The sequence below is a fragment of the Malurus melanocephalus genome, unplaced genomic scaffold (assembly GCF_030028575.1).
Source record: "Malurus melanocephalus ecotype Western Australia unplaced genomic scaffold, MMel_1.1 scaffold_14, whole genome shotgun sequence".
NCBI lineage: Eukaryota > Metazoa > Chordata > Aves > Passeriformes > Maluridae > Malurus > Malurus melanocephalus.
In genome coordinates, this window is record NW_026623246.1 from 5112854 (window position 1) to 5133935 (window position 21082).

The window sequence follows — 21082 nt, forward strand, 5'->3', positions numbered from 1 at the left end:
GACGAGGCCGCGGCCGCGGGGGGATCGGGGCAGCGGGGCCGCCCCGGCCGGGCACTGTCAGCGGGCGGTGGCTGGAGAACCGCTGGAAAGCTCGGCTGGTATTAGTGCTGCTCCCGGTCTCTATGGGGAGGCGCCGGCTCGGGGGCTGCCGAGCCCTGACAGGAGTTCGGTCAAGCGTCTGCACCAGGGGATCTGTCAGCTCCCCGGGATTTCAGCCTCCCTGAAATCCTGAAGTTTCTTTAACAAAGCTGTTACTATTAATTCCCCTCTGCTGAAAGAGTTAACAGATCGAAAAAAAAAATTTAAAAAATCAGTGTCTTTATAATAAAAGTAATGATAATAATAACTTTTAAAAGCTACTTATTACATAAATCATTAATTCTTGTGTAAGTAAAAGGGGATTTTTTTGAGGTTCTGAGGTAAAGGTCACTATAAACTTCTAATGACTAGAATCCAGCCTCAAGCTGCTTGATTTAATGGATTGGTTATGAATCTTCCCTGCCAGCTGTTAGAATTTTATATTCACATTTTCTATTTCTACAAAAGTRTGTTCCAGAAAGGAAGAAGATAAAACCCGATCAGGAGGTATGGTGAAACTGTTACTGGAAGTGTTGTCAAATACCTAAAATAAAGGAAAACACTGTAGAAGGCTGTGTTTTGGGTTGTGTTGTTTGGTTATTTTTTTATTTTAAGTTCTGGAGTCTTTCAATAGGTTCCCGTTTGTTAACAGTAAAGTGACTTGCCAGATACTTTGTTTCCTGGGAGCTAAACCTGTCTCTTTAAACTGAGTGAAAGGACATCAGCTTTATGTTACTTATTACCTTTTTTTGATTCTAATTGTGGAGTCTGACCTTAGGAGTAGTAAAGGTTATAGCCCTTTAAACCCCATCTGGAACTTGCTGTTTGTGCATTAAATATTTTCAGTGGTGCTGGTTCTCAGTAGATGAGGTGAAGATGTTCTCAGTTGATTTGTATTGTACTGCTCTGAATCAGGTTGTAACAGACTGCAGGCTGTTTTCTCACAGAACTACTAAGCTTGTAAAATACTCACTAATATTCTTGATGACAATTTAATTGTATTTTAAAATGCTTTCACTAGGTTCATTCCAGCCAACGAATGAAATGATGCTCAAGTTCTATAGCTTTTATAAGCAAGCAACCCAAGGACCCTGTAACATTCCTCGACCTGGATTTTGGGATCCAATTGGTAGATATAAATGGTAACKTTTCACAAGTTGTTGTTTTGGTTTTTTTTTTATTTATTCTTGGAGTGGAGATGTTTAGAAAAGTAGCACTTGGAGAAAGAGTTTAGTGAGTTTCCTTTTCAAATAAAAAGAACATTTACAACCTTTGATGCTTGAATTAGTTCTCTGTTATTTTCCAACTTTCTAGCTCAGATAATTTGTAATTTCTCAGAGTTGCTGGTGGAAACATTCCCTTGGATTACGCAGGTGGGCAGGTTTTTCTTGGACAACCATCATCATGGTACCTCTGCAATGTTTATCCCATGCCGTAAAATGAAATTTTAGGTGTTCTGCAGAATGAGTGGATGAGTGTCTGGAGTTCTTCCTTCTTGAGTTCCATGTGTGATGTGAGCCTGAAGTTAATAAGTGCTCGCTGGCARCTGCTCATACAGCTTTGAGCTCTTGGCGGGGAGGTTGGATTTATGTGTCTTTCTGGTTTGTCTGCTCAGTGGCAGGGCTTTCCACTGTCTGTGTTTTCCTTGTCCTGGGAAGACTTCTGATTCATCAAATCACTAAGTTATCTTCAAAAAAAACAGTATGAATGTTTTGTTTATAGTGTTTTAATGATGATTTGTCCTGAAGAACAAGTATTATTGCTGTCTTTATGGTCATGGTGGTCTTGGAATCTGTRAGATGATTCCTAGGACTTTTTTTATTTCTCCTTCATTCCTCCTCACCCTCTCCAAGCCAGAGTGCAGGGGATAGACTAGGGCAGTGAGTTTTATCCACCTGTTTGATCGTAGCTAGAATGTGAGCCAACAACCTTGGTGTTTATCTGTAAGTGCGACAAATACTCTGTGTGTTAAATCGTGTGCAAGACTGAAGAAATGTTTTATTGCAGCCTGGGTTCTGACAGATTCCTTGTGCAATGCTGATAAATTTGGTTAGAGTTTTCTGTCTTGCAGAGTTGGAAGGATTTTATTTAGGTCATAAGTAGCTGCTGTGGTAACTGRAGGCGATAGCTACACTATTTGCCTACTAGACTGATGACTTTCCCCAGTTGGTAAACTCAAAAAGGACAGATTTTTTTTTTTTGTAGCCTGTTCTACCTCAGTGACAGCTGCTTGTAAGTGCTGAAGTGTCTGGACCTGTTTGTTTTATACAGTGGAGGATCTTAAATTCAACTTAGTCAAAAGGGTAATATGTGTGTCTTGTATCTGGGCTTGTTAAAAACTTACAAAATCATACGTAGTTGGTGAAGAATTCTTCACTCCCCAGTCTGTTCAGTTTGTTGCTTCTTCTTTCACTGTGTGATTATCCTAGCAAATTATATATTTGTACTTTAAAAAAATGCAAATTGTTCTTGCATTTTACTTGTATCAGAGAAACTTTGGACATTATATAATTGACCTACTTAAGGCCAAGTTGAAAAAAATCTGGYATGCCCTAAAGATACTGAAGGTGTATGCAATTTTCTTTCCTAGGGATGCTTGGAGTGCCTTGGGAAAYATGTCCAAAGAAGAAGCCATGATAGCCTATGTTGAAGAAATGAAAAAGGTATGTTTACTAATGAGTGGAAGGGATTTTCTAGAAATGTTCCAGAAATTGAGGAACATGAGGTGGTTCTTGCTGACTACTACTGCCAAAACTCCAAAAGAGTTATCCCCTGTGCAAATTGTTACATTTCAGTACTATGCTGTTTGGCCCATGGGGAGAAGAAAATTATGTGGTTCCTTCTAAAGCTACAGAATTTGGGTTGTTTTCAGAGAAACATCAGGGCTCTAGCTGATACGAAGCTTAAATGACAGAGCTAAAGAAAGTGAAGTATTGAAATCAYGGTAAAGGGGGCGGTAGGGATAAAACCTCTACTGCAAACTGCCTTAGTTCTTAGAACTGAGAGAGGTAAGTGATCTTTATAATGGAAAAGAGAATAAAACAACTTTCCGGAAGGACTTCAGGAAAAAAGGTCTCACTCTCATGACTGGAGACATGAACATAATAAAATATGTAAATGTAATAATTTTTGATTTTTCAGGAAGAACTCAGCAACCTGAATTTTCTGTGCTTGTCATGAAAATRTTCCTTGTACATTATAGCTGCAGTGAAACCGTTAGCATTGAGTAATGTATTCTGTTTTGGAATAGATGTGTAACTTGTAAACRGTCATAGTTACTATATTAAGCAAGAATTGCAGCGTTTACTTAAGTAAACAGAGTTAAAGTTTTGTGTCTTTTATTAACTAATCCTTTTCATTGCAGTCTTTTCACTGAAACATTTACAGATAACTTTTGCAATTTAAAGATATTTACTGTCAATCTAGGTACAAGTATAATTGTAATTGTTATTATAATGAGGCTGGCATCAAGGAGAGAGAATCTAAGTTCTACTCCAAATAAACTTACTTTTTTCCTAGGCCACTAGCTTGACATCAAACTCTTCATCTGTTTAATAGGTGATACAGCGAAAACTTTTACAGGCAAAAAGCTGGAGTCTGATTTACTGTTCCTTTTCCTTTGTCTGTAGTTTTGTTAATTTAGTTCCTGCTGGTATTTCTCTATCTGCTTTAAAATGAAAAATAAACAACTCCAGAAAACACAGAAGGCCAAATACTGCTTGTTTGATTAAAAATCCAACTAAATTTTAATGATTCCTTTGAATGTGTGCCAAAAGGTTTAGTGCTTTGTTTCGAATCTTGGATTCATTGTATGGATAATTCAGTAGATTACCTTACAGTTTTYTTCAGTGTAGTAACTGACTTGGTCAGGACACTAAAACTAAGTGAAAGTGCAGTGTTTGTTCTAAAAAACTCTAATAAACCACCTCTGAGGAAGCCTGCTTACTTGACTCTAATGAAACACACATATTCTGCCTCTGTGTGTATTATATGTAGGGATTGGAGAGCAAATGACTTCTTGCCTTGCTCAGCTTTGAAACTGGGGAATCTRTGTACCCTACTTTGATGCTGTTTCAGCTCTCACATTTGGAATACTAGCTTCAGCTCTTCCATCCCAATTGATTCTACCTGAAATATCAACAGAAGTGCGTTTCACATGGATCCACTGGGTTGTTCTATCAGCACATGGACTTACTGTGAGCAGTGTGCTGTTGCTGCATAGGTATCCATGTCTAAGGGGGCAAAAACCCATTTGTATGTTGATAGCCCAGGATTGTGTTTAAGRGTATATAAGATTGCCATATTCCCCCAGCCCTGGGGCATTCCCTGGCATTTGCACAATTTGTTTGGGCTATACATGTGTCAGATGACCCTGTCACAAGATTCTAAATTTGTTTGGGGTTTTTTTCCCTTCTTAATGTGGTAACCTTGAAAATCGCAGATGTTGAGGAATGTGTCTGGGTGAGATTTTGATATGCTGGTGAGAGATGACCAAATACCTTATTTTTAGTTAAAATAAACAAAATGTGCCTGAGCTCAGATTCAAGGTTAATTTATGTTTCAAGTAGCATTTCTAAAATTTTATGTTCCAGTACTGCTTAAACTAAATTGTCTGTATTTCATATATATTGTTTTGTTATATATCACAAATAAGTGATACCTTAGCATGAAGTGTTAACACTGTATGGTGTTTCTAATTTAAAACATGAGTATATATGAATTGTCTGACATCCAAGGACAACTGTTAATCAGGATGCATAATAACTTATTTTTCACTATCAAATTTTGAGGTTGCTTATTAAGCCTATAGGCAAGTAGTTGCTTTTGTGTATGGAAGTATTTTCTCTTTTTGTGTTCACCTAAATACTAGCAGTTAGAAAAAACTCTAAGAATCCCTCCAAGTAGTACAGAATATGTTTAGAATACATGAAGAGCAGTAATGTCTAGACATCATAGAAATGTATGTATGGAACAGTTTACAGAGGTGACTATAGAACTAAATACATAGCAAATACRAGCCTTATTCTAGAATAGGTCTCTTGTTTCTCTCTATGTTATTGAAGTAAATAAAAACGTAATCACAAAATTATAAAATCTCTGCTTCTTCTCCAGATCTGTATGAGTATTTCTCCCTAACAAAGGCAGAATGAGTTATGTACACTGAACAGATCAGAGAAGTAGCAATGGAAGTGCAGTTTGATAGGATTGCTGTCTCTCGGTATCCTTGATTAGTTTGCAAGTGTTGGCTTGTTAGGCATTGGCCTGCCTGCAGCTGCTGCTTTGTGCAATAATGCTGCACTTTTGCTCCCACTGCTTAGTGACGTTKCCTTTGAGCAGCACATTCTGGGGCAGCGTATACCTCATCTGTTTCTTTTTTGGTGCTCTTTTGGAGGAGGAGGTGCACTGCAGCTGAGAGTTTGTTTCAACCTGTATTTTTTCCCATAGCTTTGCCACTTTTAAAATATGGTAACTAAAAAAGTAGGGGATGAAAGAGGAATGAAGCTATTGGCAAAAAGCTTGCTTGAAAGGAATTGRACTAGAATGGGATAATAATACCATGTGCTTTTGAAACAGTATTAAACCATTTAAAGTCTTCTGTTTAATTTATTTTGGATGTAATGTTTTGCATTCCTATCGTTATGACCAAACTCAGGTTGCTGAGTTCTTCCTGAAAAACCAAAGGTGTTGTTTTTGTTCCTTAAAATGAAAGAAATGCTCCAAATGACTTTAAGAGCAGAACTTGGTTCTAGTTTTTTCTTTTTCTGAGTTTGTGCTGTCTCAGTTTTGCTGTATTGTGTCCATTTTTTGGTATGTGTTTAGAAGGACCTAGTAGTGTACTTCTGATCTTATATTCCATTGAAGGTGACAGGGTTTGACAATAYGAAGAATCCGCTAACACTAAACAAGTGTTTCTGTTTTTTTTTCTCTCGGGAAAGACTTGTTTATGAAATAATTGTATCAGATAACAGCAGCCTGTTGGACTTTGAGATGGTTTAGTTTGAAATTGCTGAATTAATGTATTCCAAGGTCTACTAAAAAATACTGTGCCAAGGCTGTCTTTTAGTATTGGCAAATGCATTAGCTCTCTCATCTTTACTTTAAAAATTTTAATACAGCTAGAAGATTCCGTTCAATAACTGAGTTTTATGTTGTTTCCTGTAATTAAAAAAAAAAAAAAAAACAAACAAAAAATCCAACAGAATAACATGTTTAGTGACAGTGTGATATATCTGAGCTTTACTGCAATGATCAGCAGTTTCTAAAATCAATTGAAATGAATGAATAAATCATTAAAATGCTGTTTCATAAGATGCTTCATATTTTGCMTTTGTGCAGATTCTTGAGAGTATGCCAATGACGGACAAAGTTGAAGAATTACTACAAGTAATAGGCCCATTCTATGAAATAGTAGAAGATAAAAAGAACAGAGGATCTGACCTAACATCAGGTTCGGACAAATAACTTCCTTTGTACTACTAATAATCATAACTCAGTGTTTTCGGGGGCTTGTTTTCTGTAAATGATTTAATAGCTAAATGTTGCATCTTTCTGTTCATTCTCCTTACCATACAGCAGTTCGAATGGAGAAAGTCTCTAAATATTTGGAAGGTAGGAATAATAAATTATGTGTAAATCCATCTTTYCCATTGTTTTGGTGCTGTAGGAACTTCCTGCTAACACTTGTGACTTCTGGGCTTGCCACCCCATTAGGCTGGGTTTTGTTTTATTTTTACTTTTGAAGTGATTAGATCCAGGAAGCTGCATGTTTAGTTCTTGTTGACAGGCTTTTTGAGCTATTGAAGGAAGCCTCTGCCTGAAAAAATGAGAGTATTTAAAGCAAAACAACTCTCCCAACCAAATCCRGTTTGTGCCTTTCCATGAAGAAAAGGAACAAGTAACTGTATGTTACTGATGTAGCTGTGGATTGTCGAACTGAATGCACTTCTGATAACCCTCCTCTGTCATCTAATCTAAAATTAAAAAATATTAACAAACAAACCCCGTGCTTTTTAAATCATGGCTTCTCTAATACATCCAAGTTTTCTGAGTCTCAAGTTCATGAAGGGAGTATTTAAACATTTKAAATTACTGATGGGTGGCAAACCTAGTGGTCACAGCTGCATAGAAATCAGTGTGTTGATTTTTATTTAGCAATATCATTGTAAGAATGTTTTGATCATACACATACAGGTAATGTGTTCTAAGGTTGTCAWATAAGTTGTTTAAATCTGGCTTAAAGTGGCATTTAAAGATTGAAATGCAACACGGCAAAACTTGAAACTGTTTTTAAAAACCAAATCCACTGCACAAATAAGTTGTTTTAATGTGTTAAAGTATGAGTCAACTGGTTAAGTTGCCTTTTATAGGTGGCTTTTTTCCCCCTACTTTAGAGGAACATGGTTTTGTTTTCAAGTTTCAGAGAACAGAAATAGTTTTTCATTGTTTTTTTGGGGAAAAGTAATGGTAGAAGTTTTTACATGGCCATTTTRAAAGTGGGTGTGACCTTTTTCTCAACTGAAGTTGAGTATACTTCAYGTGTGGGATGTAATAAGTTTGCCTGACAGCTGGATTGATGGGCAGGTTGTAAGAGTATCAGTAGATTCAGGTCAGTGATCTGTGTAAGAAGGATTTACTTAGACATGTAACTTAAACAGAAGAGCAGATTTCAGCTTTACCTTGCTCTGTCATTGTTGCAATGAATCTGGTGAAATGTTATCATTCATACTGCTTACAGGTGCAATTTTCACAAAGTCCCTTGTACGTTGACCATTGCATTTAAGGTTTTGAAGCCCTTTCTTTGGWGTTCTTACCATTTCCCTGATTAAAAAGGAAGCTGGAAGTAATTATTGTTGTTTACAGTACAGRTATCAAAACATTTCACAGAAGTATGGAGCATGATTACCTTCAGTCTCTCAGATAGATGCTAAAGAGTACAACCAATGTACCCAAGTCTGAGATGATGTAGGCACTGATGACASTACTGTTAAAAATTGACCCATGGTTATGTTTTGATTGAGTGAATTTATCCAGTCCTGTTTCTTTCCTTGCCCCCAAGCCCCTACAGTCTGTAAATTCTGTTGTGGAAGGTATGTTTTTCAGAGGCAGGCAATTGGTAAGTTCTGAAAACTGGGACCCTTCTTTGACTACCTTGCTTCATATTGTACCCCTGTCTTCTGGTTCATTCTRTTTTGAGTTTGCCTTACATTTTTCCATCAAACTTTAATCTGTATGCAGATCATTATCTAATTGTTTACRAATTGCATGCCACTACCTCAAAATCAATAGTTTCTTGAATTAGTGGAAGTGAATTGTCTGCAAGTTCAGTGTACATCAGTTATGGCTTGTGTATTGTCTCTAGCGGATTAACCTCAACAGAAACGTATGGCCTTTTAAAATTGAATTTCTCCTCTTTGTGGTTTCGTTGGAAATGTTAAATACAAACCATTGAAATACTGTGATTTTAATCAATAGAGCCTGTGGTCCTTAATAAAGAACATAGAAGTCTGACATGCCAGCATTGAAATAAATTACTTGCAGCATCTCTTAGAAAACTAGGACAAATTTATTGGATCCATGGGTTACAGATATCCACACTTGAATGTGTCAGTAAAGAAAGAAAAACAGAGAATTCCCTCCAATTGGCTGAACAAATCTGAGAGTCACTTTGAAAGCATGTAACCTGGGCACTGTGTGGAAAGTTTATCCTGCAGCTGTGTGAGAAGCTTGATTTCTCTGGAAAGCTATGTCAGTCTCTTTCTGACAGGTATGAAGTGCTACTTTACAGGAAAASTCATTGACAAATTATTTTTGGATACATGAAATACTTGACATCGAAGAAGAAAATGGGCTCTTAGCTAACATAGCACTGAAGAAGGGAGGAGGTTACTCTTGCAGCATTACAGAAAGTCTCTTGTTTGTAGATGCTGGAAGCATAGAGGGACTGTCACATAAGGTGGATGAGTGCTTTAGAAGACCAGCCTTTTAACGTTTTGCACTTGTTAGTGAATGCACAAGAAATCTGATGGCTAAGCCAATGTTAAAAAGGCAAAGAAGCTTCAAAACACCATTGCTCAGTAAATGTGAAATTTTTAGAMTGGGCATTCAAGCCTTTCTTGTTGTGTAATACCTGAAGAAGCCAAAGGTGGCCTAGGATTGGCACCCTGTTGATCTGATRCGGGGTGGAAAATATCAAGGATTTCAGAACCAATTCATCCTTCAGAATGTTTCCCTGAGAATGTTTGTGGATATTTTCTTCTTTCTGAACAAAAGAAAATCCAAAGAAGGGCAAGAAAACCGCTATCTGACAGGCCTCACTAAGTTAAGGTATCTGAATAACTAAGCAAAATATCTGGAAATTGTTTACAAGCTGTTCTGTAGAATTTTTCTGTATCATTTTTCTGTTTTGTGATAAGGCATTTAATCTGTTCTAAAATCCTACCAAATAAAGATGACCYTTTGCCTGTATGCTAATTAGTAGTGGTGTTAATAAGCCTTGGTGAAAACCAAGTATTGCCTCCAGTAACACGAAGCTAGGTACTGCAGAGGCTGTAGAAAGTTTCACCATTACAATTCCCTTAAACTTTGGCTTCCTAAGGAGTGTTTCTCTCCCAAAAGCTTTGGTTCCAGCTGTGTTGCAGTTGCATCAGATGAAGGCCTGTTGAAGCACAGTGATGTGTGTTGCTGCAAGAGCTGTGTTTGGGCAGTGCTGGTGGCAGTTTAGGCTGTTAAGGAGCTCATGCAGGGCACTGCTTGTGTGAATGGTAGAAGCTCTTCTGGCTCACAGGCAGATACAGTTTAACATTTTGCTTGGTGTCTTCCTGCATTGGATATGAGAGCTGGGTTTAAAAGACAATACASACTGAGGTCTGTGTGCTTTTAGAATGAGGAAATACATGTAAACATTTGTATTTCAAAAGCAGTAGTTAGTATAGGATGTGGGACAGCTTTGAAAATAGTGACCCTGTTCTTAATTTTTACTTTCCAGGTAGAAATACTTTTCTTACTCTTAAAATGCAATATATTTTCCATCTGTGTTTGTTTAGAATATATATGACTATCTTTTCAAATAGTTTTGTTTTCTCAAAGACCTTCTCTGGTTATTTTCAACATCTTTGCTATCTGATGGGGCATTTGGTGGCTCTTCCTGCTCATGTGTAAACCTTTGCTATGAAACACCCTCTGTTTGCTTCATAAGCTCACTTTTTCATGGCGGTTTGACTTCAAAGATACTTGCTTAATAGATTTCCTCCCTTCTACCTTTCTTCACTAGGATTTTCAGAGAACTCAATGTCTRTGAATCTTGTTAGTCATTCGTAAGAAGGGGAAAAAGCTAAAATCCCTGTTGCACTGAACTGCAGTGCCTTATTAGGTTGTTTTAGTGACTGCACCACAATGAGGAGTTGCATTGAGACAGGGACAGTTGCTGGGTATGTGGATGAGTGAGGCTTCTAAACTTCCATCCTTTCAACTTTCTTCCCCTRCTAGTTTCCAGTGATACATTAACAGGTATAATCAAGGTTGCAGACGATATTCGGGAAGGCTAGTGTGAAACTTACTATACAAATATTTTTGTTAATATCTCGAGAGTTTAACCTTTAGAAGTGTCTAGAACATCCTCCTCGACATTTGCAGCAGGATGGGATTATTATAGAAGATTAAGGGTTGGACCAGCAAGTGCCAGTCAATGGAGAGTCCCAATGAGATGTGGATCAGTGTCTCAACAAGCCATGGCTTGTYCTGTTGCAATCTATACCTGTTCAGGCTTTACTTACCAAATCTCAAGCCTCCTTTGTGCCTTGACTTCAAGCTGATGGCTTTATGTCARTGCTGTCTAACAGTGTTGGAAATTAGGGCAGAGCATCAGTGTAGTCTAAGCCTGAATATTTCAACAGCTCCTCTCTCMTACAGAGTGGCAGAGAATACATTGCCATAGGGTGAGCAGCAAAGTRTTCAAATGTGAAAATGTAAGTTTAAAAATTGTTTCTTTCTAAGTGTAGGGAGCTATGAGAAGATTTCTTCCATGAAAAAGAAAAGCCTGTCTGTATTGTGATTCATCCTGGCTTGAGTCAATAGTAACAGTTTTGGTGCATAATTGGTTGTTGAACCTGGATATTTTTTTCGTTCCAGCCAGACAAGATTTCCCTGCAAAAGGGAATATAAATGTCAAAAGCTCTTCAGGTTTCATAATCTAAAAGATGTACCCACTTGCTATAAAATTCTGATGTCTTATATTTTAGGTATCCCATTGTAATTAAGGTCTTGTGATGAAAGAACTGGAATCCRTATTTCTCACAACTCTATTCTACTAAGATAAACTACAAAGAAGCAGTAGAGGTATGGGAGGCTGGGGAAGGACAGATGTAGGTAGTTGTATCTTGACTGCTATCAGAAAAGTTCCTGGTGGACACAGACTAGTGTTTCATATTTAATTTTGTATAGCAAAAGTAATTAATTATAGCCTTTAAGATGCATGGAAAAGCCATTTGTTTTACCTCTGTCTGAGGCTGTGTTTGATAYGGGCTTTGTAAAAGGCAGTTCAGCTGGTAGGCTTGGAGCAGGTGGCAGGAGAATATAATCTTAATGTTATTTCCTTTTTGTTTGTTTTTTTTTTCTTGTATGGGGCAAAACAATTTTTGATTCAGGCTACAATATGTGACTTAAAAATGTGGCCTTGTTTTGTTTTCAAGCATAATACAGTTTTCTTTATAGGGTTCTCAGTTCACTGTGCTCAATGTTTTGTATTTTCTGGGACACAATGGAAGAGTGTAATAATGCCTCTTCCTACTTGCCATGCACAGTGAAAGTTCCAAATGATGACTCTACCTCTTCTGTACAGAAGAGAGCTTTGCAAGTTTTGCTCCTCCCAGAGGGAAGTAGTACCAGACTTGGGGACATCCTGCTTCCTGGAATAATCTTACTGTGTTTGCAGTTACAATAAATATCTAAGAGGCAGCTATTCTTCACGTTCATTCTCACACACTGGCTAAGATGTTGACAGCAAGCTGGCAAAGCCTGGATCCATTGGTCTTGCTGCATGGGCACCGTGTAACTRAGCTGCATGTGCTTGGGAGCCCTATGCTCTGGACATCTGGTGGCCTTCATGGAACTACTGCCAGTGCTGGGAATGCCTGTGGAGCAGCTGCTGTTCTCCCTGGGCTTTTCTCTGCCAGGAAATCCCAGGCAGGTTGTCTCTACTGCAGAAGGCTGAGGAGCGTCAGGGAGGAGGGAAATATATCCAAGTCAACCCCAAAACCTGGTATCCTTATTTATATGGAACAAGTTCTGAAAATTCAAGGGAAAAGGTATTGGTGATATGGATGGAGATGAGAAACTCGTTAGATTGTGAAAAGTGTAAAGGCCTGGGATGACTGGTCAGTAATCCTAAATACTGTATTTGCCAGTTAATAAATGTCTGAGAAGTTGCTGTTTTCTGTGTTTGTTATTATCCACAAACTATTGTTTTAATGTTTATTAATGGTAAATAAAGATSTGAGTGTTGTCAATTAAATTGTTTTACTAAATACAGTGGCATCTCTTTGAGTGTAACAGCTTGAAAAGCACATAAGCAGAGATAGGAATGCTGACAAAACAAGGCTGTAGTCTTTTGAAGTRTAGTAGAAAAAGAAGAAAAATGAGGAGAGGCTTCTCTTTCTGTTATAGTAAAGTTCAGGAAGACTAAACCACAGGAAAAGGGAAACTATATTGAGGAAGATGTGGCTGCCCCAATATGTGTGCTTAGAGTGTACATTTTTCAGAGAACTTTCACCTAATGCACTTAAATTTAAAAGAAATAAAACCGTGGTTATTAAAGTAATGAATTTTAGATTTTTCTGTTGGTATTTCTGACACACTCTTCTAAAATAYTTTTGTTTGTGATAGTCATTAGTTTGAGTAGTGTAGAACATATGTTACAGAGCAGGCTGGSCCCCCAGAAATTTTCTTTGTAGTGTCCTATATTAAAAAGGATGCAAGGAAATGAGGGTATAGAAACTCTTGTTCTAGCTGAAGAGCTTATTGCTCCCAGATGCTTGCATGTACCMCTCATGTCTCATGCAGTCACTCCGTGCAGTATTTTTGATACATCAGTTTCAAAAAGGAGTTGGGGATTTGTGTAACCACATGTATTGGAAACGRCAGAACATGGTTGCACAAACTTGAAACTGAAGCAGGGAGCCTACTTGGATCAGTAACAAGCATGAAACATCAAAGGGGTGATGGCAAGAAAATAATTATAGTTACCTGWTGATCAAAACAATTTTGTACAGCATATAGATCTCCCTGACACTTAACATAAACACAGGCATGCAGGGAGATCCCTATACAAGGTAATATAAGTGTAGGTCATGGAAATAAACTTTTAGTGGTCAAGATTTTGCTGATATTGAGCAGATAATAAAGTTAGGGTATTTTACAAAAACATGTATTTTTTTATTAAACAATGAGGAATACACAGCTAGCTATCATGTCTTTTGTGTGCTGTTGTGGACTGGCTCCTGGTCAGTGGTATTTTCAAAGCATGTGAGAGGCTGTAGAACTGGTATRAGGATGATATTGTGGTATACTTAGCTAACCATCAGTACAGCTCCAGCAGTGCATGTTAATTTTGTATAAAATTATGTGCCTGTTCATAAAACAAAAATACAAGGCATTTGAAAAACCTGCTAGGCGAGGTTCTCTTTGTGAAATGACCTTCAAGCTGGGGCAGATCTACAGAGGCATTTAAGTTCTGAACTCCCATCTGGGTATCAAAAATGGCTTTGAAATAAGTGGAGAGTTAGAAATCACATGCTAACTTTTGAGAAACCTAGCCCCTTTATATAGGTCGTTGTATTGTAGTATAGGAATTGTAGCATAGGAATTGTAGTGCTGCCTTTAAAGAAATACATTTAGAATGGGTTGTMGGAAATCCCTTAATAGAACTGACACTAGAAAGTAAACATCTAGTGAAAGCTTATAGAGAAGCTGCATGTCTGTTCTTCACATCCTTTCCATCTTGCCTTTATTTATTTTTTTTTGTCAAATCCTTCCTCTTTCTATTTGTATTGTTACAGTTATATTGCTCCTACTATTTAGCATTAAAAAACCCCAAACCCACCCTGCAGGCTTTTACGGAATAGAACTCCTTCTATGGCTAAAAAGCAATAGAGTTCTGATTTAAAAAACTGTCACAAATCTCACAGTTTGATGTTGTATGTACTGAGATGACAGTAATAAACCAAGAGGAATTCTGTATTATCTAAGCTAGGGTAACAGAAAAAGCTGCTAACATTTTGCATGCAGTTGAAGTGTGTAAATGAAATAAAGGGGTGAGAGGTGGCTGGGTGGGATTAGCACAAACCAAGTTAGGTTTTAAAAGCTTGCTTAACTTGTGTCATTCACATTACGAAGATCCATTTCTCAGGGACACAGCCATAAACCTAGTAATAGGAGCTGTAGAAGTCACTGCTGGTTGGTTCTGTTTAATCTTCAACCCTGTCACTCCCAGGATTAGTCATCATATCTGGTTCCTTAGCAGATACTCAGAGCAACAAGGAGAATGGCAGCAACAAGGAGAATGGCAGCAAAGCGTGGTTTTACCATGTAGTAAAAGCAATTGGGGACAGACTTGATGAGGATAGCAGTGTGAGGGTTCTGAGGAAGAACACACAATTAATCCCAGCGTTTCAGGTGGCCAAACWGTGTACAATGATGTATTCTTCAGTCTGCATCAAAACATTGCTTCTTTATGGTCTCTCGCTTTTGTTAAGAATGACTTTGTGGAAGAAATAGGATTCTAATGGATTTCAGTTATTCAGGTGTCCCATACCATMAATTTGTTACTGTTGGTACATTCTCTCAGTTCCTTCTCTTGAYTTAAATGTATGTGATGTATCACTTAGAAGTTTCTCTAAATGAATAATCTCCTTACTGAAAGTAAGTAAAGAAAGAACATGGTTGAATGTTCAAAGACATTGCCTTTTAAAAAAATGTAAATCTTATGAAAAAGCTCATGGTGTAGCTGGGGCTTTTCACTGTAGTATCTTTGGCAGGGTGAGGAGCTTTACAGTTTTCATTCACCTTYGCAGCTCAGTGTTCCTCCTGGTCTTGTCTTTCCTGTTTACTCCCACGGCAGGGTAGGACACATAGATGATTGTGTCCCCACCCCCTTGTTGTTCAAAGGGAAGGGTGATGTGTGCCTTACCGTGCCAAGGGGGCTGCATCTGTGCCTARTGCTAATGCTGTGATGACATAACTGCTGCCTTATCATTCTAATCCTGTTGCTTCTCAGAAAAACATCTTGAGAACTGGAATACACAATTAATGAAATAAGAGAAATAAMTTGGGAATATGTTGTGATAAATAAACTGGGAATATGTTAGGATTTCTTTTTCGTGAAACAGATTTCCTTGCAAATAACAAGTGTCCTTCAATGAGGAGAAAATGAGCAGATAAGAGATGGATTTAATCAATGYAGAACAGTAATGCAGGGTGCCCAAAGAAACATTAACTTGCAGTAAAGCAAAGTGAACATAATTTTTAACATAYTCATTGTTACTACACAATAAGCTATTTTACCTTTTTTTGCTTTTGGTTTTTTAAGTGCTGTGGATAAGCTTGGAAACTAGAGAAATGAGGGAAGGTTAAAGTAGAAAAAAACCTTAGCTTTAAATTACCATGCAGCAGAGAAATAGTGAAGCTGGTTTGGCAACTCCAGTGTAATTGGATATTATTTTGCTGTTTAATGTTAAGCCTAAATGTAAGAATAAATCTTTCGAGGTTCTTACAAGGGAACGTAGAAATTATGCAAATGAAATGCTGTGGTGACAATTAAAATAGTCAGATTTCTGCCTTGGAGCCAACATGTAGACTTGCAAGTATCTCACAGAACTATCCCCTCTTTGTACCCTTGTACCGTGTCCTTACATAGGAGGCTAAAACGATCATCAGGATGTATTTAACCGTAACTKTTTTTTCAGGTGGTAGAATTGTTCTTTATATTCTCCATGTTTTTAAGGAATCTTTACCTTGTAATTCTTTGTGCACTCACAGTAAATTGTGTGTGCTCCTTGGGGTGAGCAAAGAGRTGGAAAACAATGATTTAGCAGTTGCTTTGTCTGTTTTGAGATTTTTTTTTAAAATATTTAGGAAAAAATGCTCAGTGGGTATATTAATTTCATCAACTTTTTCACTAAAATCAGAGAACTTATTAACATGTGTCCTTTGCTGTATAAAGATCTGTTACAAACATGAGTCTTCTTACCATATTTTGCATCTGCCTAAATTACAGCTGAAGACATGTGAAATACTGTATTTGCTTTATTCAGAATTCTGTTGTTCTCATAATTGAATAGAATGTTTCAAGATTTGCCTTTGAACTGTGATCCGTGTTGAAGCATTTCAGCCCAATAGGGAAATTTTTTTGAAACACTTGACTTCTGGGTTTACAAAAACATGGCCACATCAGTCCCAGCTGCAGCTGTAACCTAAATACAGTAATAGGCTTGGTCTGAAACTCCTCCTGAATGTGGCTGCAGTCTCTTCCCTGGGGGCTGTCTCAGAGTCATTGAGCATATCTGCACCAGCAGTTAGGCACTCAGTGATGGGCACAAAAGAGGAACATTAAAGCAATTAATAAAGAGTTTACAAAAATAAGCTGACATTATTTGGTACATCTTCTAATATGGAAATACTTTTGTAGAACTGTGACTTTGGGGATGGYGGAGGTGGTGTTTGTTTCTTTTAAAATATCTCTTTTTTTTCTTTGCTTATTTTCTTAGGCCTTAGTAATGTTATGAACTCCACTCCAAATATAAAGGTTGTAAATGGAAAAGCTGAAAGCAGTGATAGTGGAGCAGAGTCAGAAGAAGAAGGGCTTCGTGAAGAGGAGGAAAAAGAAMTGCAGATAAATGGAAAGGGTAAGTTTTCTGGACCATTGTCTCTCACAGAGTTATTCTTAGCCACCTCAGTGGCAGAAAATCCCAAAGTATCAAGAGAATTGGATGCAAATRCATGTGAACCTATATGTGAAAAATCTCAGTGTTTCAACTTAGGCTGTAAGAATTAAAATTAGTACAGATTTGTGAGCTATGCCATCTGATTTTTGACTTGCCTAGCAAGTTCTGTCAGATGGTTATCTAAACATCTATACCTTGCATTGTTTTAGTTTTTGTTGCCAATGCTTTTTAGTAAGAGCTGTGAATGGCTAGAATGGTCTGTAAAAGTAGAATTGAAAATTACTTTTTTTCTTCAGAGAAAATAAAACTTTCAGTGAGATTCACTGAGGGGTTCCGTAAAGAATTGGATGCTGAAATAGCAGCATCTAGTGAAAACAAAATGAAATGAGATATTTAGAATTCTATACAGATGTCCTCCAAGGACATTAGGATTATTATTTAGTTTAGCAGAGAGACCTACTTTGGGTTTACTTACTTCGATTTTAAGTATCTGCTCTTTATGCAAATTAAATTTTATATTTATGCTTTTTACAAGAACAGAACAATTCACACTTATGGGAATCTGGGAGCATTTATATGTTTTGTTCTGCAGATACATTACACATGCAGTCTGTTAGCAAGCTAGCTACTTGAAGAAGTATGTTTTGAGCTATTAGGYGCAGAGGTTTCTCTTTGCAAAGTTTTCTTTTCTTTTACAGATTATAAGAATGTGAAACCTGAATCAGCAGCTGCTAAGGATTTGGAAGGTATTGTTAGTAATGGCTGCTACAAGGACAGCTTTATCCCAGATATGCAGAATGGCATCCAGACCAAATCTGCCTTGAATGGCTTGAACCCAGAGGAAGAAACAAATAAAACAGAACCAAGCCTAGAAATAGCTCATAACGCTGCTCACCAAGGTATTGTCCTTCCAAGACCATGTTTTCATTTGCACACGTTCTTCATGAAAAATATTCTTTTTGTGAAAGCTTAATCCTGGGATTCAGGAAGTAGCAATGGTGTCTTTCAGTGGCAGRAACCTAGACACAGAATACTAACAAAACCCCAGTTAATTTCAGTTTAAAATAAGGCTTTCTTTTAATATCTGCTACAGAGAGATGAATTTAGAGACAGAGAGGCCCAAACCCACAGAAAGAGAGTTGTTTTCTTGTAATATCATTATGCTACCTGTGCAAATACTGTTTGCTTTTGAAAGTGAATTTGTTGTAAAACAGAAATCACTTATATCTGATTWGTCGTTCTGAAAGGCTGAATGTATTATAAATGCCAGTTTGTTGAAACTGGGATCTAAATATATAATTCTAACACTAACATAACCTTAGACAAAACTGCTTTATACTGAGCCTAGGAAGGAGAGGGTAATGAAAAAGGCAAAATTAATATTTATAATGCAGCACTGTCAATATGAGGTATCATTTTCCCACTAGTAAAGGTTTTGTATAATTCCTAAATTAATATACCATCTTTATTCAGAATCTAAGTTTAGGATGACAGTCACTGATAGATGGGTCAGTAATTGATGCTCACCTACACATTTTAATTCATTGCTCTACTCTTTGCCAGGGTTAGCTCAACAGGCTCACATTTACAAAGCATGTGTGCTATCCCCCTTTCCCTGCAGGTGCAGGTGAAGAAAATGCTGAAGAGATCTCAGCAGCTCAGCACTTAACCAGTGATTCAGACAGTGAAGTTTATTGTGACTCTATGGAGCAGCTTGGACTAGAAGAGGTAGGGGTTTAGTATTCCTGGGTRTATTTTGAAGCTGGTATGCCTCTTTTTTAATAGGTTCCCCTTGATCAGATGAACATKGACATGCAGAGGTGAATGAAGTGGCTTATGCATGTTGTCCTTCTGTTGTTTGACCTATAGGGGCTTGTTCCTTTTATTGTCRGTATAACTTGGTTACTGCTGATCTAAAAGCCTTAAAGCTCTCAGAGAATTTATGTGAGGAGAAGGCTTCAAAAACAACAATACAAAGAAACAATTGTCAAAAAAGAAAAAACAGTACAAAGAAACTAAGTGCCTACAAATTAATTTAGGTCTCATAACATATGTAGGGACCACAATTCAGCTACTTTTAAGAAACAGGAAGTATCTTCGTTATAATTCCTTTTCTTGCTTTTTTTCTGGCTTGCTGAATTCTGCATTTGTTTCTCAGAATAAATAAAGAATAAGCCTTAGCAGGTGACTGTAAGCCAGTGCCTACAAATGGTCTAGATCCGTAGAAGTGGGAGATAAGGATTTCTCAAATGGTCTAGATCTGTAGAAGTGGGAGATAAGGATTTCTGTGTTTTCTTGTATTCTCTTGGGTCATAATGTACATCTCTGACTTTCCTATAAAAGATGATAGTGCTGSCATAATTTTGACTGAATTTGTGTTCCTGCTCATTATTACTCATAATTGTAGTCTTAGTTGCCTTACTGGCCTAGAACTCCTTCAGAGGCCCATTTTAAGAGTGGGCTTTGTAGATTGTACTCAGACACCTAATTTCCTGATTCTGGAGAGCAGTATGTGAATGGTGCCTGGTATCAGAAAGGCCAGTAAGCACTCTAATATTGCATCAATCTCTCGTGTAGCTCTTTCTTATGTGGGGAGTTTGTTTTAACAAATCAAAATTCTGCCCAGTAATGTAGCATGTTGTGAAATGTAATTTGATAGAAGTGCTGCAAGCTGTCCTATCTAGCTGATTTCCCAATCTTGTGTATGATAAGTTCAAGCTTGTTTGAGATTCTTTCATTGAAGTGGGTGGATAATTTGTCAGAGTTTCCCAACCTGGATGAGGAAAGTTCTAGTTTTGCACAAAATTACAAATGTTAAGGTATATGTAAATAAATACACAAGTAGAACTGCAGGTGAAACAATTCAAACTAGAATTGGTTCACTAAAAGAAATATATACAGCTGCTTCTTGGAAAAGATGTAGCAAGTATTTTGCCCTTCAGTACTGTTGATCCAGAAGTGCAATTTGAGAAATTTGGGCAGCAGTTTCCATTTCTCTGCCCCTCCTTTTGGTTATTTTGACTTCTCCATGAAGTTATTTTTCAGCTAACTGAGATCCCCACTCTGCTTCAGCCTTTCCTTGTGCAAGGGCATGTCTTGCCCTGTGCCAAGGGCTACTTGAACCATCCACSGTATGACAGTCCTGGTGCAGCACCTGAACAGCACCTGTGTCATCCTTTTTTAATGTCCTCCTGCAGTAGCACCAGTTTTGAGTGAGAAGTCGATAGAATAGTCTGCCTTTCTTTTGTTTGGTGGGAGGTGCAGGGTGCAGCCAACCTGTTTTGAACAGGCTGATGATAATCAGTGTGCTCTGTTTGTCATGGATGTAAACACTKCCTGCCCAAGGTTGCTGACAGCCTGGGACTGTGGCTCCCAAATTCAAGTGAAGAGACCATTTCACTCTCTAGGAAGCAAAGCCAGTTTTACAGGGGAAAACTGATTTTTTTCAGAACTTTATGTTCTATTTTAGTAATTATTGTGTACTACTGTATGTTGGAAGCGTGTAAAGAAATTTCTGTGGTAACACAGTTGTGAAATTGCCTTCTCAATCTGGAAATTTTATTTGGACAAGAGAAAGTATATTATACAGGAAAATAACTGCTCCCCTTAAAAGAAAAGTATTCATTCTGGGCAAAGTATTTTCTGAATGTGAAAGTAAAGRTTRTATTTTTACCTTTTTGATGTTTAAYGGCCATATTTTACAGAATTTAATTACTTGCTAATGTTAATTTGTAGCCCTTGGAGATCATCACATCAGCCAAAGGATCTTTAAAGCATTCATCCCATTTCTTGGATGTAGATCACAGTCTTCTRTTAGAAAATACGGATTTTCCACGGCGCACTTGCATGATGTACGGGAATCTTCAACCTGGAAATACTGGAGAGGGAGTAGCTGAAGAACAAGGTGAAGTCAAATGTGGAGGAGAAGATGGCAAAGCCAGTAATGGGGGTCCTCACAAGGAGAAAAAAGGTGGAGAAAAAGCAGATTTCTACAATGTCAGAAGAGGGAGAGGTACTGTGACCCTGCATTTCTGTTCCCCACTGTCCTCACTRCCAAAAATTACTGGTGC

General features: G+C 37.6%; 1 protein-coding gene across 2 annotated transcripts in view; it reads left to right on the plus strand.

Moving 5' to 3' along the window:
- The first annotated feature begins 1073 nt into the window (after positions 1 to 1073).
- The window catches only part of ACBD5 (acyl-CoA binding domain containing 5), a 28733-nt gene continuing 8724 nt past the window's right edge, over positions 1074 to 21082 (plus strand). Inside the window, exons 1-8 of one of the 2 annotated variants that reach the window (XM_057384292.1) lie at positions 1074 to 1220; positions 2669 to 2741; positions 6415 to 6526; positions 6655 to 6687; positions 16836 to 16973; positions 17711 to 17911; positions 18634 to 18740; positions 20748 to 21024. In XM_057384292.1, the coding sequence (XP_057240275.1) occupies positions 1087 to 1220; positions 2669 to 2741; positions 6415 to 6526; positions 6655 to 6687; positions 16836 to 16973; positions 17711 to 17911; positions 18634 to 18740; positions 20748 to 21024 (1075 nt within the window). In that variant the 5' untranslated portion in view covers positions 1074 to 1086. The remainder of the gene's footprint in view (positions 1221 to 2668; positions 2742 to 6414; positions 6527 to 6654; positions 6688 to 16835; positions 16974 to 17710; positions 17912 to 18633; positions 18741 to 20747; positions 21025 to 21082) is intronic. The other variant, XM_057384283.1, reaches the window with a different exon arrangement.